This window comes from Mchenga conophoros, linkage group LG3 (genome assembly GCF_057382185.1).
Source record: "Mchenga conophoros isolate Kocher_MC1m ecotype Shallow Benthic linkage group LG3, M_conophoros_male_GT1.1, whole genome shotgun sequence".
NCBI lineage: Eukaryota > Metazoa > Chordata > Actinopteri > Cichliformes > Cichlidae > Mchenga > Mchenga conophoros.
In genome coordinates, this window is record NC_140528.1 from 64,389,949 (window position 1) to 64,409,683 (window position 19,735).

At 40.4% G+C, this 19,735-nt stretch overlaps 1 protein-coding gene and 1 non-coding gene across 2 annotated transcripts; one reads left to right on the top strand and one right to left on the bottom strand.

Moving 5' to 3' along the window:
* Positions 1-2,520: 2,520 nt before the first annotated feature.
* On the bottom strand, positions 2,521-6,096 carry LOC146580088 (uncharacterized). The gene has a single exon (XM_085269565.1). It carries the CDS (start codon positions 5,960-5,962, stop codon positions 4,382-4,384), a length of 1,581 nt encoding a protein of 526 aa, XP_085125691.1. The 5' UTR covers positions 5,963-6,096; the 3' UTR covers positions 2,521-4,381.
* A 10,591-nt stretch (positions 6,097-16,687) lies between these two features.
* Positions 16,688-16,761, top strand: trnan-guu (transfer RNA asparagine (anticodon GUU)). The gene has a single exon. It is a non-coding gene; the product is annotated as a tRNA-Asn (tRNA).
* Positions 16,762-19,735: the final 2,974 nt, after the last annotated feature.

The window sequence follows — 19,735 nt, forward strand, 5'->3', positions numbered from 1 at the left end:
ACACACGTAAAAATAGTGATGGGGGACACTGTGCTGAAGCTTCGGAGGGTGTGTCGAGAAATCTTTCGTTAACTACTTGTGTCAAGGCCAGCCTCCAATTCGAGACTTGCAGTCAAGCCAGCCTCCAGTTTGTTTTCTGTTCCCTGTGTATTCAAAGTATTACGGGAATGGATGTGGAAACCGGATTTCAAAATAAAAGCCAACTTCGAGTGAATTAACAGATATGTTAAGAACATAATAACATATAATTTAGGCTTGTTTACAAACTTTAATGTTAGATCTACATGACTCAACATTGTACCCTAATAGCGCCCTGTCAATAGCAAGGCCATCTTATTTTGGATTTCAAAGTAAAAGCCCTGTGAATTTTCATTTTTTTTAACTACTCTTTCAATGACTTCAGAATGCTCTTAAAAGCAAAAGTCATATTTCCAAAGACTAGTTGCATTTTGTATCAACACTATCCAACCACAGAAATGTGAAATTGCCCATATTTGACTTACTCTTCTAACGATTTCAAAATGCTCTACAAAGAAAAAATCTTGTTTCCACAGGGTAATTTCACTTTGTATTTACAGTATAAAGCCCCACAGTGATACCATGTCAATATCAAGTCAGTCTGATTTTACTTTCCAAAGTAATGGCCCATTGAAATTGCCCATATATGACTTACTTTTGTAATGATTTCGAAATGCTCTAAATAGAAAAAATCCTGTTTCCACGGGATAATTTCACCTTAGATCAATAGTATACAATCTCGCGATGTTACCGTATCAATTTCAAGTCATTCTGATTTTACCTTCCAAACTAATGGCCTGTTGAATCTGCCCATTTAAGACCTAACTTTCAGTGGTTTCAGAATGCTCTAAAAATGAAAATTGCTGTTTCCACAGGGTAATTCCACTTTAGATCAACAGTATCCAACCTCAGGATGTTGCCAAGTCAATTTCAAAGCGTTCTGATTTTGCCTTCCAAAATAAAAGCCTTTTCAAAATGCCAAGATACGACCTACTCATTTAACGATTTCAGAATGCTCTAAAAATGAAAATTTCTGTCTCCACAGAGTAATTCCACTTTAGATCAACAGTATGCAACACTACAGTGACACCATATCAATATCAAGTCAGTCTGGTTTTTCTTTCCAAAATAAAAGCCTTTTCAAATTGCCCATATATGACTTATTCTTTTAACGATTTCAAAATGCTCTTAAAATGAAATATACTGTTTCCACAGGATGATTCCACTTTAGATCAACAGTATCCAACCCGACAGCAAAACCATGTAAATTTCAAATTCGTCTGATTTTGCCTTTCAAATTAATGGCCCATCGAATTTGCCCATATGTGATGTACTCTTTCAATTATTTCAGAATGTTGTAAAAATGAAAATTACTGTTTTCACGGGATAATTTCACTCAAGATCGACAGTGTACACTATCACGGGGATATCAAGTCAATTTCAAGTCGCCTTGATTTTGCCTTTCAAAGTAATGGCCCGTTGAAATTGCCCATGTATGACCCACTCTTTCACTGACTTCAGAATCACATTAAAAGCAAAGTTGCTGTTTCCACAAGATCATTTCACTCTACATTGACAGTATACAACCCCACAGTTTTATCACGTCAATATCGTAATTATAATTGTTTATTTGGTACTTTTAATAATTAAATGTGGATGCTGTTAACAGGACAATTACTGTTTCCACTAAGTAATTGGAGTTCATGAAAACCATACACAACCTCTACAGTGGTAACATCTCAATCTCAAATCAATCTCGTTTTGCATTTCAGAGTAAAAGCCTTTTGACTTTGTTTATAGGAGCTTGTCTTTCCATAACTTCAGAATGGCATTAAATGGAAAGTTCCAGCTCCCACGAATGAATACCAGTTCATGCCAACACATATCATTGCATATAATCTAACAGTGGGGTCGGGAACAGTTTTTATAAAAAAACAGAGGTGCCAGACAATGCCTTACTTTAAAACCTGCATTCTTTTTAACGGCCAGCAGGGGGCGGTTCCTGTGGTCAAGTCAGATTTAAGTCATCAATTCTTTGGAAATGGATTGCCCACTTTGTATAATACAAACTTTTATTTGAGTATCATGATGTTCTGTGTTTGTCTATAACTCACAATATGAGTTTGGCTTTAGATAAACTGGAAATTATCAATAAGATGTGGGGTGTACACGAAGTAGGAAAAGTGCCTCTAAATAAAAATCATGGCATCAAAAGATTTTGCTTGTTTGGTCAGTTTTATATTTGGTCCATCTTGAGATTCTAGAATGATCCAAACTACGATCAGTCTTTTAAACACTTCGATCAAAAGTCATAAACTTCAGGCTGGACTGTATTTTATACATATATATATATATATATATATATATATATATATATATATATATATATATATATATATATATATATATATATATATATATATATATATATATATATATAGTTAATCCATAAAGATGCATCAAAATGCATTAATCTGACAGACACTTATTCAATTACCTTTATTCTCATTCAGTTACACAAACAACCAAAAGGATCTGGAGAGTTAGGATTGGCAAAGTTCATGAACCCCCTCAGTGAAGCATGGAATAGTTCTTATGATTAAAGTAATAAAAGATTAATAAAGAGGTTTGCTGTGCTCCGCACACATGTCACAGAGGATAGTTTGTGGATCCATCTAAATGTTTTCAGACTTTAAAAAATCAGAATGTCCTGATCAGATTTGTTGAATATTATTCAGTCCTCCTGAGAGAAGTCCTTGCTGCTCTTTGTTTCACTCCAGTTTGATCTACTGTAGAATGTCCCAACCTCGTCTCTCAGTCTGTATTATGCCCAGTGGCACTGCAGTTTAGATTAATGTTGTCACATATTGCACTTTGTACCATTAAAACAAAAACTGAACAGGTGGAGTCAGACAAATTTCACAGCATAAAATTTGGATGTGTCAACACAGAGACACCCACCAAAGTTTAACTTGCAAACACACTTTTGTGATAAAGTAGAAAAGACATGGACTTATGATAAAAGCAAAACAAATGTCGAAATTAAGGCAGCGATAAGGCGATGATAGTTTAGCACAAAAGCTTATCATGCGTTTATCCTGAATTCACATTTTCTCAGTTCACGTTTTTGCACAACTAAGACCGCATAATCATTTTGATGCAAATAAGCATAATCACTAAACAAGACAAAAAAATCACAATATTCTGGTCATAACAGACAGGACTTGCAAATGTATGTGATTAAAAATGAATAAATATAACTAGTGTGGTGTACACTCAGTTTTCAATACTGAATTTTTACTGGTTAAAACTAAAAGACCCAAAATCCTTTGTTCAACTTTTAATAGAGAAAGAAATGTATATAATAAACTGGCAACTTTAATAAACAAAATTTGATATTAAAAAACTTAAAAATGCAGTGTTCACTGAAGCACCGCAGCAATTTCCTAATGTTGTAAACCTGCTCAACATTTGGCAATAAACCCTTTCTGATTCTGATTCTGATTCTTGCTTGAGTTAATCAGAAAAATAAAAGCATTCCACATATTAAAATATACTCTGTTATTTATCAGATCATTTACATTGTATAAATCAACTCTGGCTGCACAATGTACAATGTGAGAGTACCACCAGTAGATGGAGACAAACATATTCAACTTGCATGTGAAATAAAGCAGAAACGGTTCAAACGAAAATAATTAGTTGGTGCATTAGAAGCAAATACCAAAGCTAAACATATATAATTAACCAAAAAGAGGTTCATTTAATGAATATGATGTGATGTATGACATATGATGTACATTCCTGTGACAGAAACTAAATCGGATACATTAATAAATATTTGGTGAGTGGAAAAAAACATCAGCAGAGTTCGAACTACCAAAGTTTACAAACCGTCTTTGTGATGTTTTCACCATCAATCATTTTCCACAGGAACAATTACCATGAGGAGGGTAGAAAATATTATGATAAGAGTAGCAAGACAGCACCAGGGAGGGGAAATAATTACAATGAAAATTTTCTGCATCCCAAACCCCATTACCAAACCAAATGCAAAAGTTAGAAATTATTAAAACTGGAAAAACATGCAAGAAAATATACATTTCATATTTCATTTGAATTTTGTTCGGTCAAAATGTAACAATTTAATCACAAAAAAGCATCATACTGAATTTATCGGTCAGTTACACTTACATTCATCTGCTGAAAGGAAAAATAAAATAATGAATAGATCTACAATTAGCAAAGTTTACAAACCATCTCTGTCATCACTAAGAGCTTTTCCACATGAACAAACAGACTGGTGGGAGTAGCTGGAGCTATGATCCAGAATGTGGGTTTTGGACAACAGCATGGGTGTTATTTACAGAAGTTCACAAAGCACCGCTGTGATTGGTGGGGAACCAATAATCTTTCCACAAGAGCAGATTGACTGGGAAGACTTGGAGCCTAAAGATGTTCCATAATACAATCCATGACCAGATTTAAACTTCCTACATGAGCATTTCGACTGATTCTGGTATTGTTGTGGAAATCCTCCAAATGGAGATGTCGTTAAACTTGAACTAAAGGACAACTCATTTGTCGCTTCCTTTTCTAAACCCTGGAGACAAACAAAAGGCTTGAGGTCTGAGCTGGTAGAGCTGATTGTTACTGTGAGTAAGTTTATTCTCTGGTGCTGCCCGATCTTGCTGAAGAATGATAATGAGTCTGGAAAGCTCCACACAACTTCCACTATTTGTGGTCTGGTCATCTGTGGTTCCACATTTCCACCTGGAGTGTTGATCACTTGTTGGGAAACCTTATAATGCTGTTGGCGCGTTTCAATTTTCGGCATCCCAAACCCCATTACAGGTTGAGTTTCTTTCATAACCCAACTAGACTCTGTTGTGAGAGAGAAGAGCTGGTTACCTTGGCAGCGTAGGCCATAGACATTTCCATCCTTCATACTGGCTGCATAAGTGTCGTCACATAAACCGATGGTCCAGTCACAGTCTTTGGAAATGCTGATCACCCATCTCTTAAAGTCAGAAACAAGAACTGTACCCTTAATGAGGAACAAGTTAGAAGAACAAAATTTCATCCACTGACTGTGGAAAACCTTCCTGTTGTCTTTGGACAGCGACATGCCAGGACCCAGAGACTGTGGCTCAAAGATCAGGTGTGAATCAGTGGGAACAAGCTCCTGGTGGTGTTCAGGGTCAACCAGAGTCAGCAATGATCCCCAGAACTGAGACGCTTGCTTCACCATCTTCTCCCCATTCTGTCTCATCTCCTCAACCAGATTGTCCCGATGGCTGCCCGGCTCCAGCCCTTTACTCAGATCCACAGCTTTGGCCTTCTCCACATCCTGCTGCACCTGAGAATACATCTGCAGGAATCTGAAGGTGTCCTTCTCCTTCTGTGCTGCTTCCAGGCTGCTCTTGCTGGTTTTCAGGGACACCATACGAGCAGAGACTGAGCTCTGGACGCTGGTCAGAGAGATGTCACGCAGCTTAGTCACAGCCTCAATCAGACGCACACTGCAGCCACCCAGCTTCTCTCTTTCACTCTTCTCCCACTTTTCCAGACTCACATTCTCACCGTCTGTTTTCTCCTGTAAGATCAGCTGCTCAGCTTTCAGCTTCTCCAGGAGCTCTTTGTGGGCTGTGGAGAAGATCTTCATATTGTGTAGGCGGTGCTGGTCCTCAATGGCGCAGGAAACACACACACAGGTCATGTCGTCCAAGCAGTAGTACTCCAGGAGCTTGCCGTGCTGAGAACATTTGGTGTTCCCACATAAATCCATGGGTTCAGTCAGAGGATGAGTCTGCAGTAACACAGGTGTGGTCAGGTGGGCCTGGAGGTGCTGGACACACATGGAGATCTCACACTTTATGCACGTCTTCTTTGCTGGTTTCCTGTCCTCTGCACACATGTCACAGAGGATAGTTTGTGGATCCATGTTGATGTTTTCAGCAGAAGGTTCTTCTTCAGTATTTGAATATTATTGAGTCTTCAATAAAGTTTTTGTTTCTTTCTGCAGTTTGATAAAATTTTGAATTTTGCTCCTTCTTTGCTTGTTTACTCCCTCTAACGCACTTTTGTGGTAAATTTTCAGGCAGATATTTTCATGCAGTGCTTCCACCGAACACTAAAGGGGTGGAGTCAGTTCAGTTTGACTGCAGCTGTTTTGAAATGATTACTTTTAAGTTGTTTTTGTTCCTGAGAAGATAACCAGGCAGTTCTCTCTGGAACTGATAATTTATTAATGTAGTGCCAATAAAAATGCGTGCCCATATTTGGGTGTTAAACACACAGAGTCTGCAGCTATGATACTCTAGTTTAAAAAAAAAAAAGTCAGTGATACTTCAGCACAAACTATGAAGAGCAAGAGGATTTTTATGATTTATATCTGATCATGTGTTTGACAGGTCTTCTTTGCTGGTTTCCTGTTTGTGGATTCGTCTGGATGTTTTCATACATGTTTTGTTTTTTTGTTTTTTTTAGCAGTATGTCCTGTTTCGATAAGTTTAAAATGATCAGTAGTGTTCAATAAAATCCTTGTTGCTCTCTCTAGAATTTTTCCTCTCAAACAAATAAAACTAATGCTGGTGGACACTGTGCTGAGGCTTTTGGAGGGTGTGTCAAGACATCCATTGTCACGGTGGGGTGTGCTATGTATTTTTTAAATGAACCCAAGAGCAGACACTGCAGGAGACGCAGCTGGTTTGCAAATCAAAGCGATCCTTTATTAGGGCTGAATGAAGGCAAACAACAAGAACACTAAGGAGAAAAACAGAAGACTACAGCTAAACTGACTACAGGTTACGAACAACTATGAAACTGTGAAGAAAATGACAACTATTATGTGGAATATGCTGGACCTTCAAGGCTTCATGAGGCTTCATCTGGGCATCACTACACAAAACTATTTTATAAATGCGTACATCCAACTCTGAGTAAATACTGTTTTTTTTTACTGGTAATTTATACATAATACAGCTTCAGCTTCATGAATCAGATAATTTTCTTGTTCAAAAACAAAAACTACAGATAACATCCTCTCCAGGTAACAAATCCTTAAATCTCCTGATACACACAGATCACGTTATATGCCCATGTTGGATTTTGAGACAAATTTTACGCTGCCAGCTTCAGGTAGATCCACAAATGTTAAAAATTGTGAAAGTGGGACATGTGGGCTTCCTCTGTATTTCTTCATTTTTTTGTTGGTTTTAAATAAATAAAATCTTTTGTTTCTTTGTCAAGTCTTCTGACTCTGCTGCTCTTTGATGATCCACTCACTACAGCACTGTACAACAGTTTTGATTGTGTTCTATCCATTCACTTACGGTTGTCCTTTTCAGGGTCGTTGGGGGCGCTGAGGCCTTTACTAGCTGTCTTAGGGCAAGAGGCAGGGTGCACCCTGAAAAGATCGTCAGTCTGTCACATAGAGATAGACCAGCATTCACACCTTTAAGCAATTTAGAGTTTCCAATTAACCTATCTGTTGGACTGTTGGAGGACGCCAGAGTACTCATGCAAACACAGGGAGAACATGCAAACTCCCCACAGAAAGCCCCTGGCCTGATAGTGGAATGGAACCCAGGCCCTTCTTGCTGTTAAGCAACAGTGCTAACCACCGTGCAACCGGTGTTATTTTATATATTGCACTTTGTACTGCTAAAACAAGTCAAGTCTGACTGCAAAAGTATGGACTTTTTTGTTGTTTGAACTTCAAGGGTATATGACCTGCATAGGTAATACTTTTAATGTTGGTGTACTGTGTAAATATATCGCAAGGAAGGACTATATACCATAAAGAATTTATTTCTTTGTATTATGTTCAAGAAATCAGCAGTAGAGAGATAAGTTCATGTCTAATTATATGTTACAATGCATGCTTGTGCAGCAGACAGCAATCTGTTCATTATGTCATTTATTCCTTGTAGGAGAACCACATCACTCTACTTAGAAACAAGAGCAGAAGTGTTATTTGCACTTTATTTCAATAATTAATTTGCATCCTAACTGATGCCCCCTGGTGGCCACATTGATTATGATCTGGCAAATCTACTCCTTAAAACAGGGGTGTCCAAACTACGGCCCGCGGGCCAACTGCGTCCATTTTTAATTGGCCCGCAAGTAATTTTATAAATAGAATAGCATATGACCCGCACTTCAACTTTTGCTTGAGTGTATTGCACTTCTTAGTTTTAACACCAGGGGGAGCTACTGTTGATCAAGGCAGTTGCTCCACCAAAAAGGACAGTCACAGAAGAAATTTACCCCAAGTTAATAAACATGGCAGAACCAAAGAAGCGAAAGGTAGAAAGTGAGTGCAGAAAATTTCAGACATGGTGGGAGAGTGACTATTTCTTCAAAGAATTCAAGGGGAAGTGTGGCAGTTATGAAAGAGTATAATGTACGGTGTCATTATAAAACCAAACATCAGGCCTATGCATCCTACACTGGTGCTGACCGAGAGCAGATATTAAACCAAAGGGCAGCTCTCCTACAGGGACAGTAACAGTATTTTTTTTGTGCTCAAAAGGTCAAGGAAAAGGCTACAATAGCCAGCTATGAGGTCGCCCAACTCATCGCAAGACATGGCAAGCCTTTTTCAGAGTCACCGAAAAAGTGCAGGACTTCAGCAACGTCAGCATGTCCAGAAACAGTTGTGCACCGCATTGAAGACTCGTCAGCCAACATTAAACTGCAACTGTCTGATAAAGCTGTGCTTTTGATTTTTACTCCATCGCATGCGATGAGAGCACCGATGCCACAGACGCCGCACAGCTGCTAATTGTTTTGGGGGGAGTGGACGAGAGCACGAGCACTTTAGGCCCGATTTACATACCCAGCGCAGCTGATACTAACCAGAATAATTTACTAAAATTATATCCACTCCTGTTATTAAGTCCAGTTCAGTCTGTTAATGTTGATAACGGTTTCAAACCAACATTAATGGGCGTGTTTCTAAGCCTAATAACTAAAATAACAAGCTTGAAATGTACCCGTCCCATTTTCCCCTTTATTGTTTTTCTCTGTGCTGTAAATCTTCTGTCTAAGAAGAAATCTGAGGCTGCTGTTCTGAGAATGAGCTACCAAAGCTTTTTCTGAATAAATGAATCAAGATCCATTCATAGAAAGATGTGATGAAGGCAGTTTTGTCTTTAATCATATTCAACAATATAACATATTTGACCACTTTTAAGTGATTTTTCTAACTTTAATACACTAAAGTTAAGGCTATATACCTAATTTCTAGTAAGTGGCCCCATATTTTTATGTATGTGGCCCTCAGTGACAAAGGTTTGGACGCCCCTGCCTTAAAACCTCTGCAACATTTGGTCCTTGAGATTTTGATAGCGTGCTTACTGTGCATTTGTCTAAAGATGTTCCCAGATCAGCATAAGGGCAGGCGCCCAGCAGACGTCGGACCCTGCAGAGATACTCGGACACCTGCTTGGAGACTGCTGTTTCTCTACCAGAGCCACATCACTCTTCCTGCTCAACTCCCTATGTAAATTACTCATCAGAGCAACAGCAGCCCTATCACAGTGTGGAGAGACTATCAGAGAGATATGCCAGGATGACTCCGCTCACTCCTAAAGACTGGAATTCACCACAAGAAGCTGGAGATCAATATTCACGTCTGCCTGATCACACAGACCACCTGTTTCAAAGTACCCCTGCACCTCCCAGGAGGTTTGATGGAGGATAATTGTAGGCTGCAACAACAGGTGGTGGATATGCACAGAAGAACTGATGCCTGCACTCCACTTACTGCACCTCTGTTGCTGTTGTGGTCAAACACCTATTCTTCAGAGACATCTGAGCCAGCTCAATAGCAGCAATCTCTAAAGAAAAATGACAGAGTATCGACCAGATGTCCAATGTATTGGTCATGTTTTGCTTTGGGAGCCCAGAGAATTTGCCAGACTCAAGGTTGCCCTGGAAAATCCACTACCTGAGGATGCTACAGAGCACATTAAGTACCAGATAGATTTTGCTGGATCATCTGCAGTATTAGGAAGCACTTTTTATAGCAGACTTACGCACCAATTCCCGTACAATCTTCTACTGATACAATCGCCAGTTTCACCGAGCAGTATAGGTAACCTCACCAGTTAGCTCGCACAAAAATTACTGACCTCATTCAAGCTCTGAACATTTGCATGTGATGACAATAGTGGGCGCAAGTAGTTTGCACTGAAAGTGAGAGCAATTATTTGGATGATAGATCAGCTTGGAGTCACAGGCCAGATTGAACCTGTCATGGTCCGTGGTCCTGTGTCTGAGGAGTCTGTGTGTGTGTGCGATGCCCTGGTGGACACACCCCCGGGCTGGACCATCACCTGCTTTCCATCCGGGGCGATTACCTGCAGGACTGTTTAACCCCGCGGATGCTCCACGCCAGTCCGTTAATCACCTCTCTGTGGTAACTAGCCTCCCGCGAAAGCGTTGTACGGATGTATCATTTGAAATGCGTTAACTCTGCCTTTGTGTGTCTAGATTTCGATCCGGCGTGCTGTATCTGCCACCTGCCTGTCCTCCTATTTGCATGGACCACCCAGTGCATCACCTGTCCTCATCACTGACTCCTCGGATTCTCTTTCCACGGACTCTCACACTCTCTTCCCAAGTCCCACGGTCCCACTCCGATCGTAAGCCAGCTACTCAAACCCCGTCTTGTTGTGTTTCCCTGTTTTCCCGGCTCACTAGTAATTTTCTCCCCTTTCTGTTGCAGCTTTCCACGGTCCCGATTTCGGCTTCCCCGCGTCATTTATTTCCCCGGGTTTTTCAGGTCCTCGCTTTCTTCTTTGATTATCCCGGATCACCTTTTGTTAAGATAATAAAGCGTTTTTTCTGCTCGCATTGGAGTCTGCTTTTGGATCCTTTGGGTGTACGCGCGCCTTGGCGCATGACAGAACCTAACTGTGTGTCCCATGTGACACGGCAGCTCACCAAGGTTCTTGTATCCTGTGCGGATTATTTTTCCCACCCTCCTGTATTTCTCTGATTTGCTTGACTATGAACTGAATATTCAAGAGACCCGTATGAATCTTGTTACACTGAAGATCGGAGTAAATCAGCACCTTGGACAGAGCACTGCTACGACTGCAAGGTTGGTAAGAGCACCAGAGCTCTGCACACTATAACAGCCTTGGTTAACACCAGCCCCAGGAATATCCCACCCCAGCACCGAGCCAAAACAAAGGTCTCCATACTGTCCTTACTGTATCTACACCCAGCATTTCCTTGATCAGTGTGCACATTTTTCACAGCTGACAGTAGATCCAAGAACAGTGTGAATCAAAACCAACAGGTGGTGTTGGTGATGTGGTTGTTTGCATGAGCAACAGCATCTGTACCTAAAACCACAAATGTTGTTGAATCTATTTATACTTTTGTCTTACCTGGTTCAGCTGCTCCTGATCAAACCAAAGTTAGTGTGTGTTTCCTTTTACAAGCGAGGAGTTCAATGGATTTATTGTAGAGACAACCTTCATGTTAGCTTCAGAAGAAGAGCATTTAACAGGATTTACTTTCACACAGTTCATTTCACCATTTCACACTGTTTGTATGTAAACTTGTTCTTTTTTTCCCCCTTGTCGTATTTGAGTAAAGTTGAAAAAAAAAAAAGTTGGTTTTTATATTTCAAAAACTCACGTTAAATTTCATCCAGTCAATAAAAACATTCCACAACTTCAAACTGAATTGAATATTTAATGTTGCTGTCCCTCGTTGTCCTTGTGCGTGTGTGTGTGTGTGTGTGTGTGTGTGTGTGTGTGTGTGTGTGTGTGTGTGTGAGTGGTGGAACTCTCTGACGCTGGATTGTTGTGTGTCTTCACGTTATTCAAGTTAGTGAAGGTTAGTCTGCCACAATTGTGGTGTTTCTGACGGCTGCCTCTGTGTTTTCCTAGGATTGTGGGAACGAGCAAGGGCAGCGAGCACGGGGTGCTGGGACAGGGAGGAGCGGAGACACACTAACACTAGGAAGAGGAAATAAATAAACGCCCTGTTTTCATCACACAAAGTCCAGCATTTGAGTCCTGTTTCCCCTCATCCCAACGCCAGCCAGCGCAGTCCGTGACAGACTTACTGATTAGATCATTTATAGTATGTACACAGGAAATGAAAGCGATGTATTACTTATCACTCTGTATTCTAACCTCTTTCTGGAACTAATGGTGAACATTTCAAGTGTTTTTTTTTGTTAATTTATGCAATATAGCAAACATTATTGAGTTAGGTTTTCTGTTAGCCAAGTGAGAGTTCTCTTGTGCTAACTGAACAGTTCAGACATCACGATTGAGCAGTTACAGTTTTTATGATATTGTAGGAACAACAACACGGGTGATCAGATGCAACTAATTGAATTTATTAATTTCCCATAATATCTTATGGATGACGTTCCCTTGCTGGGTTCCTTTATTTTCTTATTATGTATTTTTAAAAAAATAAAACTGTCAACACTTTAACTAAACAAAAACATTCCAAACTGAACATCAACTTAATTCATTATTGATCAAATCATTTACAGTGTATCAAAAACAGAAGTTTCTTTGTTCTCATTAATAAGGCCAAAGAGCTGTGTGAGAGCACCACCAGCAGATGGAGACACACGTCTTCAACTTGCAGGTGAAATAAAGTAAAACGGTTCAAACTAAAAGAATTAGTTGCTACATTAGAAGAAAATACAGAAGCTAAACATATATAGTTAACAGTGTTGGTCAAGTTACTTGAAAAAAGTAATCAGTAACGGTAATCTAATTACCGTTTTTGCAATAGTAATCCCTTACTTTACTCGTTACTTGAAAAAAGTAATCGGATTACAGTAACGCATTACTTGTAACGCGTTACTGCCCATCTCTGATAGTTAATATAATAAAATACACTCAACAAAAATATAAACGCAACACCTTTGTTACTGCTCCCATTCCCCATGGGATGGATGTAGAGACCTAAAATTCATTCCAGATACACAATATAACCATCCCTCCCAAACAGTGGTCACAAATCAGTCCAAATGTGTGGTAGTGGGCACATCTGCCATATTGAGATAATCCATCCCACCTCACAGGTGTGCCACATCAGGATGCTGATCTGACATCATGAGTAGTGCACAGGTGTACCTCAGACTGCCCACAACAAAAGGCCACCCTGGAATGTGCAGTTTTTTGCGCTATTGGGGGTCTGGGGACCCAGAACCGGTCAGTATCTGGTGTGACCACCATTTGCCTCATGCAGTGCAACACATCGTCACATGGAGTCTATCAGATTGTCAATTGTGGCCTGTGGAATGTTGGTCCACTCCACTTCAATGGCTGTGCGAGGTTGTTGGATATTCGTGGGAACTGGTACACGCTGTCGTATACGCCGGTCAAGAACATCCCGAACATGTTCAATGGGTGACATGTCCGGTGAGTATGCTGGCCATGCAAGAACTGGGACATTCTCAGCTGCCATCTGCCCTGAACAATGTGAACCATGATTCATCCGTGAAGCGCACACCTCTCCAACGTGCCAGACGCCATTGAATGTGAGCATTTGCCCACACAAGTCTGTTACGGCGACGAGCTGGAGTCAGGTCAAGACCCCGATGAGGACGACGGGCATGCAGTTGAGCGTCCCTGAGACGGTTTCTGACAGTTTGTGCAGAAATTGTTTGGTTGTGCAAACCAATTGTTCCAGCAGCTGTCTGGGTGGCTGGTCTCAGACGATCTTGGAGGTGAACCTGCTGGATGTGGAGGTCCTGGGCTGGTGTGGTTACACGAGGTCTGCGGTTGTGAGGCCGGTTGGATGTGCTGCCATATTCTCTGAAACGCCTGTAGAGACGGCTTATGGTTGAGAAATGAACATTCAATGCACGGGCGACAGATCTGGTTGACATTCCTGCAGTCAGCATGCCAATTGCACGCTCCCTCATTGCTTGTGGCATCTGTGGCATTTTGCTGTGAGACAAAACTGCACATTCCAGGGTGGCCTTTTGTTGTGGGCAGTCTGAGGTACACCTGTGCACTACTCATGATGTCAGATCAGCATCCTGATGTGGCACACCTGTGAGGTGGGATGGATTATCTCAATATAGCAGATGTGCCCACTACCACACATTTGGACTGATTTGTGACCACTGTTTGGGAGGGATGGTTATATTGTGTATCTGGAATGAATTTTAGGTCTCTACGTCCATCCCATGGGGAATGGGAGCAAAAACAAAAGTGTTGCGTTTATATTTTTGTTGAGTGTAACATTAAGAAATAAAGTTGTTTTATTTTTTTTTACTTTACTTTGATATGTGATACATCGCACAAGTAGTTAATCACCGAAGCTAAAACAATTTCTTCACAGTTTATGAATGTGAAAGACAGTCAGTTACATTGATATTCATACAGGGACAGAAAATGACTAAATGATCAGCAGAGTTTGAACTAACAGAGTTTACAAACCATTTCTGTGACACATGGACCACCAATCATTTTTCCACAAGAACAATTAGCCTGGGAAGAAAAGCGGGACACATTATTTCTGTATCCATTACCATCCCTGTAGTAAACTTTCCCACATGAGCACTTCCATTCCTGCCTCTGGGTCGTGTTTTGGACATTTTCCTTTCCCAGTCGTACAAATGGAGTCAGTTCCTTGTTGGTCAGGCTCATCTCCATAGTTATTATTTCATCCCTCTGGTGCTGTCTGGTTCTGCTGTAGAAGGACAGTGAGGAGGCATCAAAGTTCCACAACACCTCCACCTTTTCAAGTTGTAGCATGGCCTCATCACCATTCTCCTCCTCGTTTGTAATTAACTCAGAAGACACCATGTGTTGCTTTGCTGTGTTGGCCATGTTACTTTCTCCTTCTTTAAACGATGCATCAGAATCATCATCGTTCTCCATTGTGTGAAAGCTGAGCTGCTTATCTTCCCAGCACAGTCCATAGAAAGGTTCATCCTTCAAGTTCTTTGCACACTTTTTATCACATAAACCAATCGTCCAATCAGACTCTTCGGACAGACTGACCACCCACCTCTGAAAGCTGCTGGCTGGAGGTCCTCCTTAGATTTGTTGAGTATAATTCAGTGTTGAATAAAGTCCTTGTCAACTCTCTTTTAGAAAAAATTTGGAATTTGATGAACTCCTGAGTTTTGCTCTTTTCTTGCCAGTTTCTGATCACCGTGTTTAGTCTGCTCAGGAGTGCTGCACCACACTTTCAATTCCCTGAAAACTCCACACTGAAGGGGTGGAGTCAGACAAATGTGACTGCAGCTGTTTTATAATGTTTGCAATTCAGTTTCATTTCCTCCAAGATTGACAGGAAACACTCAAAATGTTAAGCAATCTATAAAATCCAGGCAGCAATAAACCAGTTATAATTAGCACAAGATTGATTTTAGGAGCTATTTAATATTCACATTTTCTCACTTCATATGTTTGTACAGAACCACATCTTCATTTAGCTCCAAAATAAGCATCATCATTAAATGAAACAAAGAGGATACTGGAGTTCTCACACTTCATACAGGTCTTCTTTGCTGGTTTTCTTTCCTCTTTCACACAGAACAGCTTATGGTTCGGCCGGTGTTTTTAGATGTTTATTTAAATCTGGATCTCCTGATTTGATTTGTTGAATGTCATTCAGTCCTTAAAGAATCTCTGCTGCTCTTTGTTTGACTCCAGTTCAATGAACAGAAGTGTTTTCAGGCCTGGTCTCTCACTTATTTATAAATCCTGTAGCACCGTACAACAGTTTGGATCATCTGGAAGTTAGTTTGCACTTTGCACTGCTAAAACAAATAGAGAACAGGCAGAGTCAGTTAAGTTTAACTGCAGAAATATGGACGTGTTAGAAACACTGACCAGAGTTTGATTTGCAAACACACTTTTGTGCTAGGGTAGAAAAGACATGGACTTACATGGAGTTACGAAATCCACAGAGCAATTTTTCCATTGTTGTGCTGACATTAAAATACTGTTAATTTACCATAATGTAGCTTATGGATGACATTCATTCACTGGCGTTCAGCTGCCCTTATTTTCTATCATGTGTAACAAAGAGGAAAAACATTTTTAATGTAAAGTCACAATACCTGGTGATTATTTAAAGGCTTTGATGTTAGAGGCAGGATTCCTGTCAGCACTGAACAAATGTATTTATCAGATTGTTGGAAACTGACCGCCCTGCCTGTAGATTATAAACCTTTATGACAGAACAATAGTTCCCTGTATGTGCCTCCAAGTTACTGTAGAACAATGAGCCTGCTCTTATCTAATGAGAAAAAAACTTATCAGATTATGTATCATTGCATTGGTGTAACTCAGGGCCTCTTTAACTGCCTGGGAAGTTTTTACCATATTTTTGCAGAGTGGTCTCTGCTTTTGAGGAGTTGGCTCTGCAGGTGGGGGGATCTGCCAGAGGTGGATGATGGACTCAACCTTAGTGTCTATTGTCTTATATAGCCTGGGAGTTTACTGAATGTTGGAGTGGGTGTAGTTTTTCCTCTGCGGTGGGGTTGGTGGGCTGCTTGGTGGGGCTCTGTGGTGCCATTGGTGGATTTTGGGTAACTCAGGTACCTATTGGGGTCAGCAGGAGTCAGCTGGCTCCAGGGTGGTCCTCCAGCTTTCCTCGCCATTACTAATTTTCTTCCTTCCTCCTGTTCCTTCACACCGTGGGTTGCGTGTTGTCAGTCTCTGTGGCGCAATTGGTTAGCGCGTTCGGCTGTTGACCGAAAGGTTGGTGGTTCAAGCCCACTCAGGGATGATATCACTGTTATTGCCAGGTAATGCAGAACGCTGCACAAACGTGCAGTGCAACTGTTATGATAGTTATGTTGGTTATACCATGTTATAATCAACCATGTTGTAACCAACCATGTTATAACCAGGACGGTCGTTTGATGAACGCAGTCAACTGTTTTTTCAAGGGTGATATGCATCTTCGGGGTGCTGTTGTTCGTCCGCAACTGCATACTTGCTGCCAAGTATGTGTTCTATGGTAGGTCTTAAAGGGTTAAACAGGTCAGGTGTCTTTTTTTAAAATAAAGACAAAAATTTTAATTTGTTACCTCCACATTCGTCTTCGTCCCTGTTAGACATGTCCGCAGGTCACCTTGCCTTCGACTGACGCAGAGAGAAAAACACATTTATCTGGTCAAATCATCCTATAGAGGCATTTTGTAGCCCTGCCCCCAGCTGTCTTGTTGAATCTGAAGTATTGCCTTCCGTCAAGGATCTGAGTTGTCAGAAATCTCCACCCATGGTCATTCATTCATGTATGCAGATGATGAAAGGTTGCAGTGGTATCACTTTACCACAGATGTCTGTGTTTGGTGATAATTTTGCTACAGAGATGATTGTGAAAGTATAAGTTTATACTAAGCAAAATCAGTTAAGCAGTTTAGTAGCTCAGTGCTTACGATTTTCTACTACTGAAATATTTTTTATTTATTTTCTTCCTATGTTAACTACAATAATGGAGAAGTGTTCACAGTTTCAGCTGCTCGAGAGAAGAATGGTGATTGCAGTCCAAAGATATGTAGATCAACCAGCTGACATACAGAAAGCACAAGATATCATTGATAACAAATATAGCTGAACGTTAGACCAGCCTTTGTGTGTCCTAAAGGAGCTTTCAAGAAATTATTAGGAGTGTAAACCAGACAAGGAGGTGGGAGATGTAGGCTATTTATTTATTTATGATGCTGAGGAGAAGGAAGTAATGTAGATAAGAAAGACTTTTTTGCCACAGTTAAAGATCACCTTTTATCAGTGCATCAGCAACCTTAGACCTGAATAACTAGATCATGTTGAAAACAACCGTTAAAGTGTAGTGACACAGATTAAATGTAACATGAATCACATAAGAATGATTATGTTGATTTAATAAACTGCTCTCTCAGTGCCTGCGATCATCCTCTACCAGCAAAGCCTAACTGCTGTTCTTCATCATGGGAGAAATAAAACGTCTGCTTATTGATCAGAAAATAAATATGGTTTTAAATATTAGTTTGATCAAGTTTATTTTGTTATGCATGTTCATGTCATGGATTGTAAACATCTCAGAGAGGAGACGTGCTTGCATCCCAACAAGGATCGCCTAGACAATCTGTAACACTGTGGGTGGACCAGTGTAAATATTAATAGCATCAATACCAACACTGGTACTGGTATGAGATTGATACTAGCACAAAGACTGTTACTTTGATTCTCTCCTCTAAGTTCAGTTTATTGCTCCCGTTCATTTGAAAACAGGTCTGTGCAAAGACCCCACCTCTCACGCTTTGCTCCACCCCCTCCTCCATGCTCTGCTGTGTTTAGTTGACTGGCAGTCGTGTGACAGTACACAACCCATCTATGGAAAGCAGAATATTTACATCACTCAATGATAGGAAAATTTAGTTCTGTTTCACAGCAGCATTCAGGATGGTAGGTTGTTAGTCTCCCCTGAAAAACTAACCTTTGGAAAAGTCAAGAGGACACTTACCTTTTTACTATCGATCATGAATTCTTACTCAGTGTTTAAATCACAATAAAGACATGAAAAGTGTTTTTGTGGATGATTCAAGTTGTATAGATTTGTGATTTTGCTAAAGATTAAATCACAAGTTAGATTATTATAATCTCAATCTAATGACAGACAGAACGAGCCTGTTGACTTCTTACTCAGTGCAAACACTGGGAAAAGAAGGAAGTAAAACACATAACATACTGGCTACTGGCATTTATCTCATACTGAGTATGACAAGCACGGACTGTTTCCCAAGTCACCTCAGTGGTAAGCTTAAGCAAGTTAAAGCCAAATCTGAACCCTGGCTGAATGAAGACACCCGGGCTGCCAGAAGAAAGTGTAGGAGAGCTGAACGTAAATGGAAGAAGGATCAACTTCAGGTGTCATACCAAATGTTACAAGATTACTGGAATTCTTACCAGAAAACTGTAAAAGATGCTAAGAGGAAACATTTCGCTACTATTATTCAGGCAAATTGTCGTAAGCCTCATGTCTTATTTAAGACTATTGACATGGTCTTTCATGCTCCACAGACTGCTGGTGTCGAGTCTTCTCAGGAAATTTGTGAAAACTTCCTACACTTTTTTATTGATAAAGTGCTATCTGTCAAAGCGCAGACTTCCCAGTCCGTTCCCGACCCTTCTACCCCTGTCCCTAGTTCTGCTGTCTTTGACAGGTTCGAGCCAGTTTCCATGCTCTGCCTGCAGGAGTTGGTTGCTCACATGAAGCCCTCAGGTTCCCCTTATGATGCTCTCCCTCCTCGATTTTTCAAAGAGGTTTTTCTCACTATAGCATCAGCTGTACAATCCATTGTAAATAGTAGTCTGTCCTCTGGTGTTGTACCTGTCAATCTCAAACATGCAGTGATTCAGCCTCTACTCAAAAAACCTGCTCTTGATCCTGATATTATTGCGAATTACAGACCTATTTCCAAACTGCCTTTTATCTCAAAGATTCTTGAAAAGGTAGTTTACAAGCAATTAATGTCCTTCCTAGAAGAACACGGTATTTTAGAAGTTTTCCAATCTGGTTTTAAAGCTTTACATAGTACTGAATCTGCCCTTTTAAGAGTTTTTAATGATGTGTTTTTGGCAAATGACTCAGGTGACTGTGTTATTATTGTGCTGTTAGATTTAACTGCTGCTTTTGATACAGTGGATCATAATATTTTAATTTCCCGTTTAGAGCAGTTGGTGGGTATGCGGAGTACCGCACTGCAGTGGCTCAG

Bases quoted from the DNA above. Each gene is read 5' to 3' on its own strand.
- LOC146580088 (XM_085269565.1), bottom strand. From the start codon at position 5,962: ATGGATCCACAAACTATCCTCTGTGACATGTGTGCAGAGGACAGGAAA.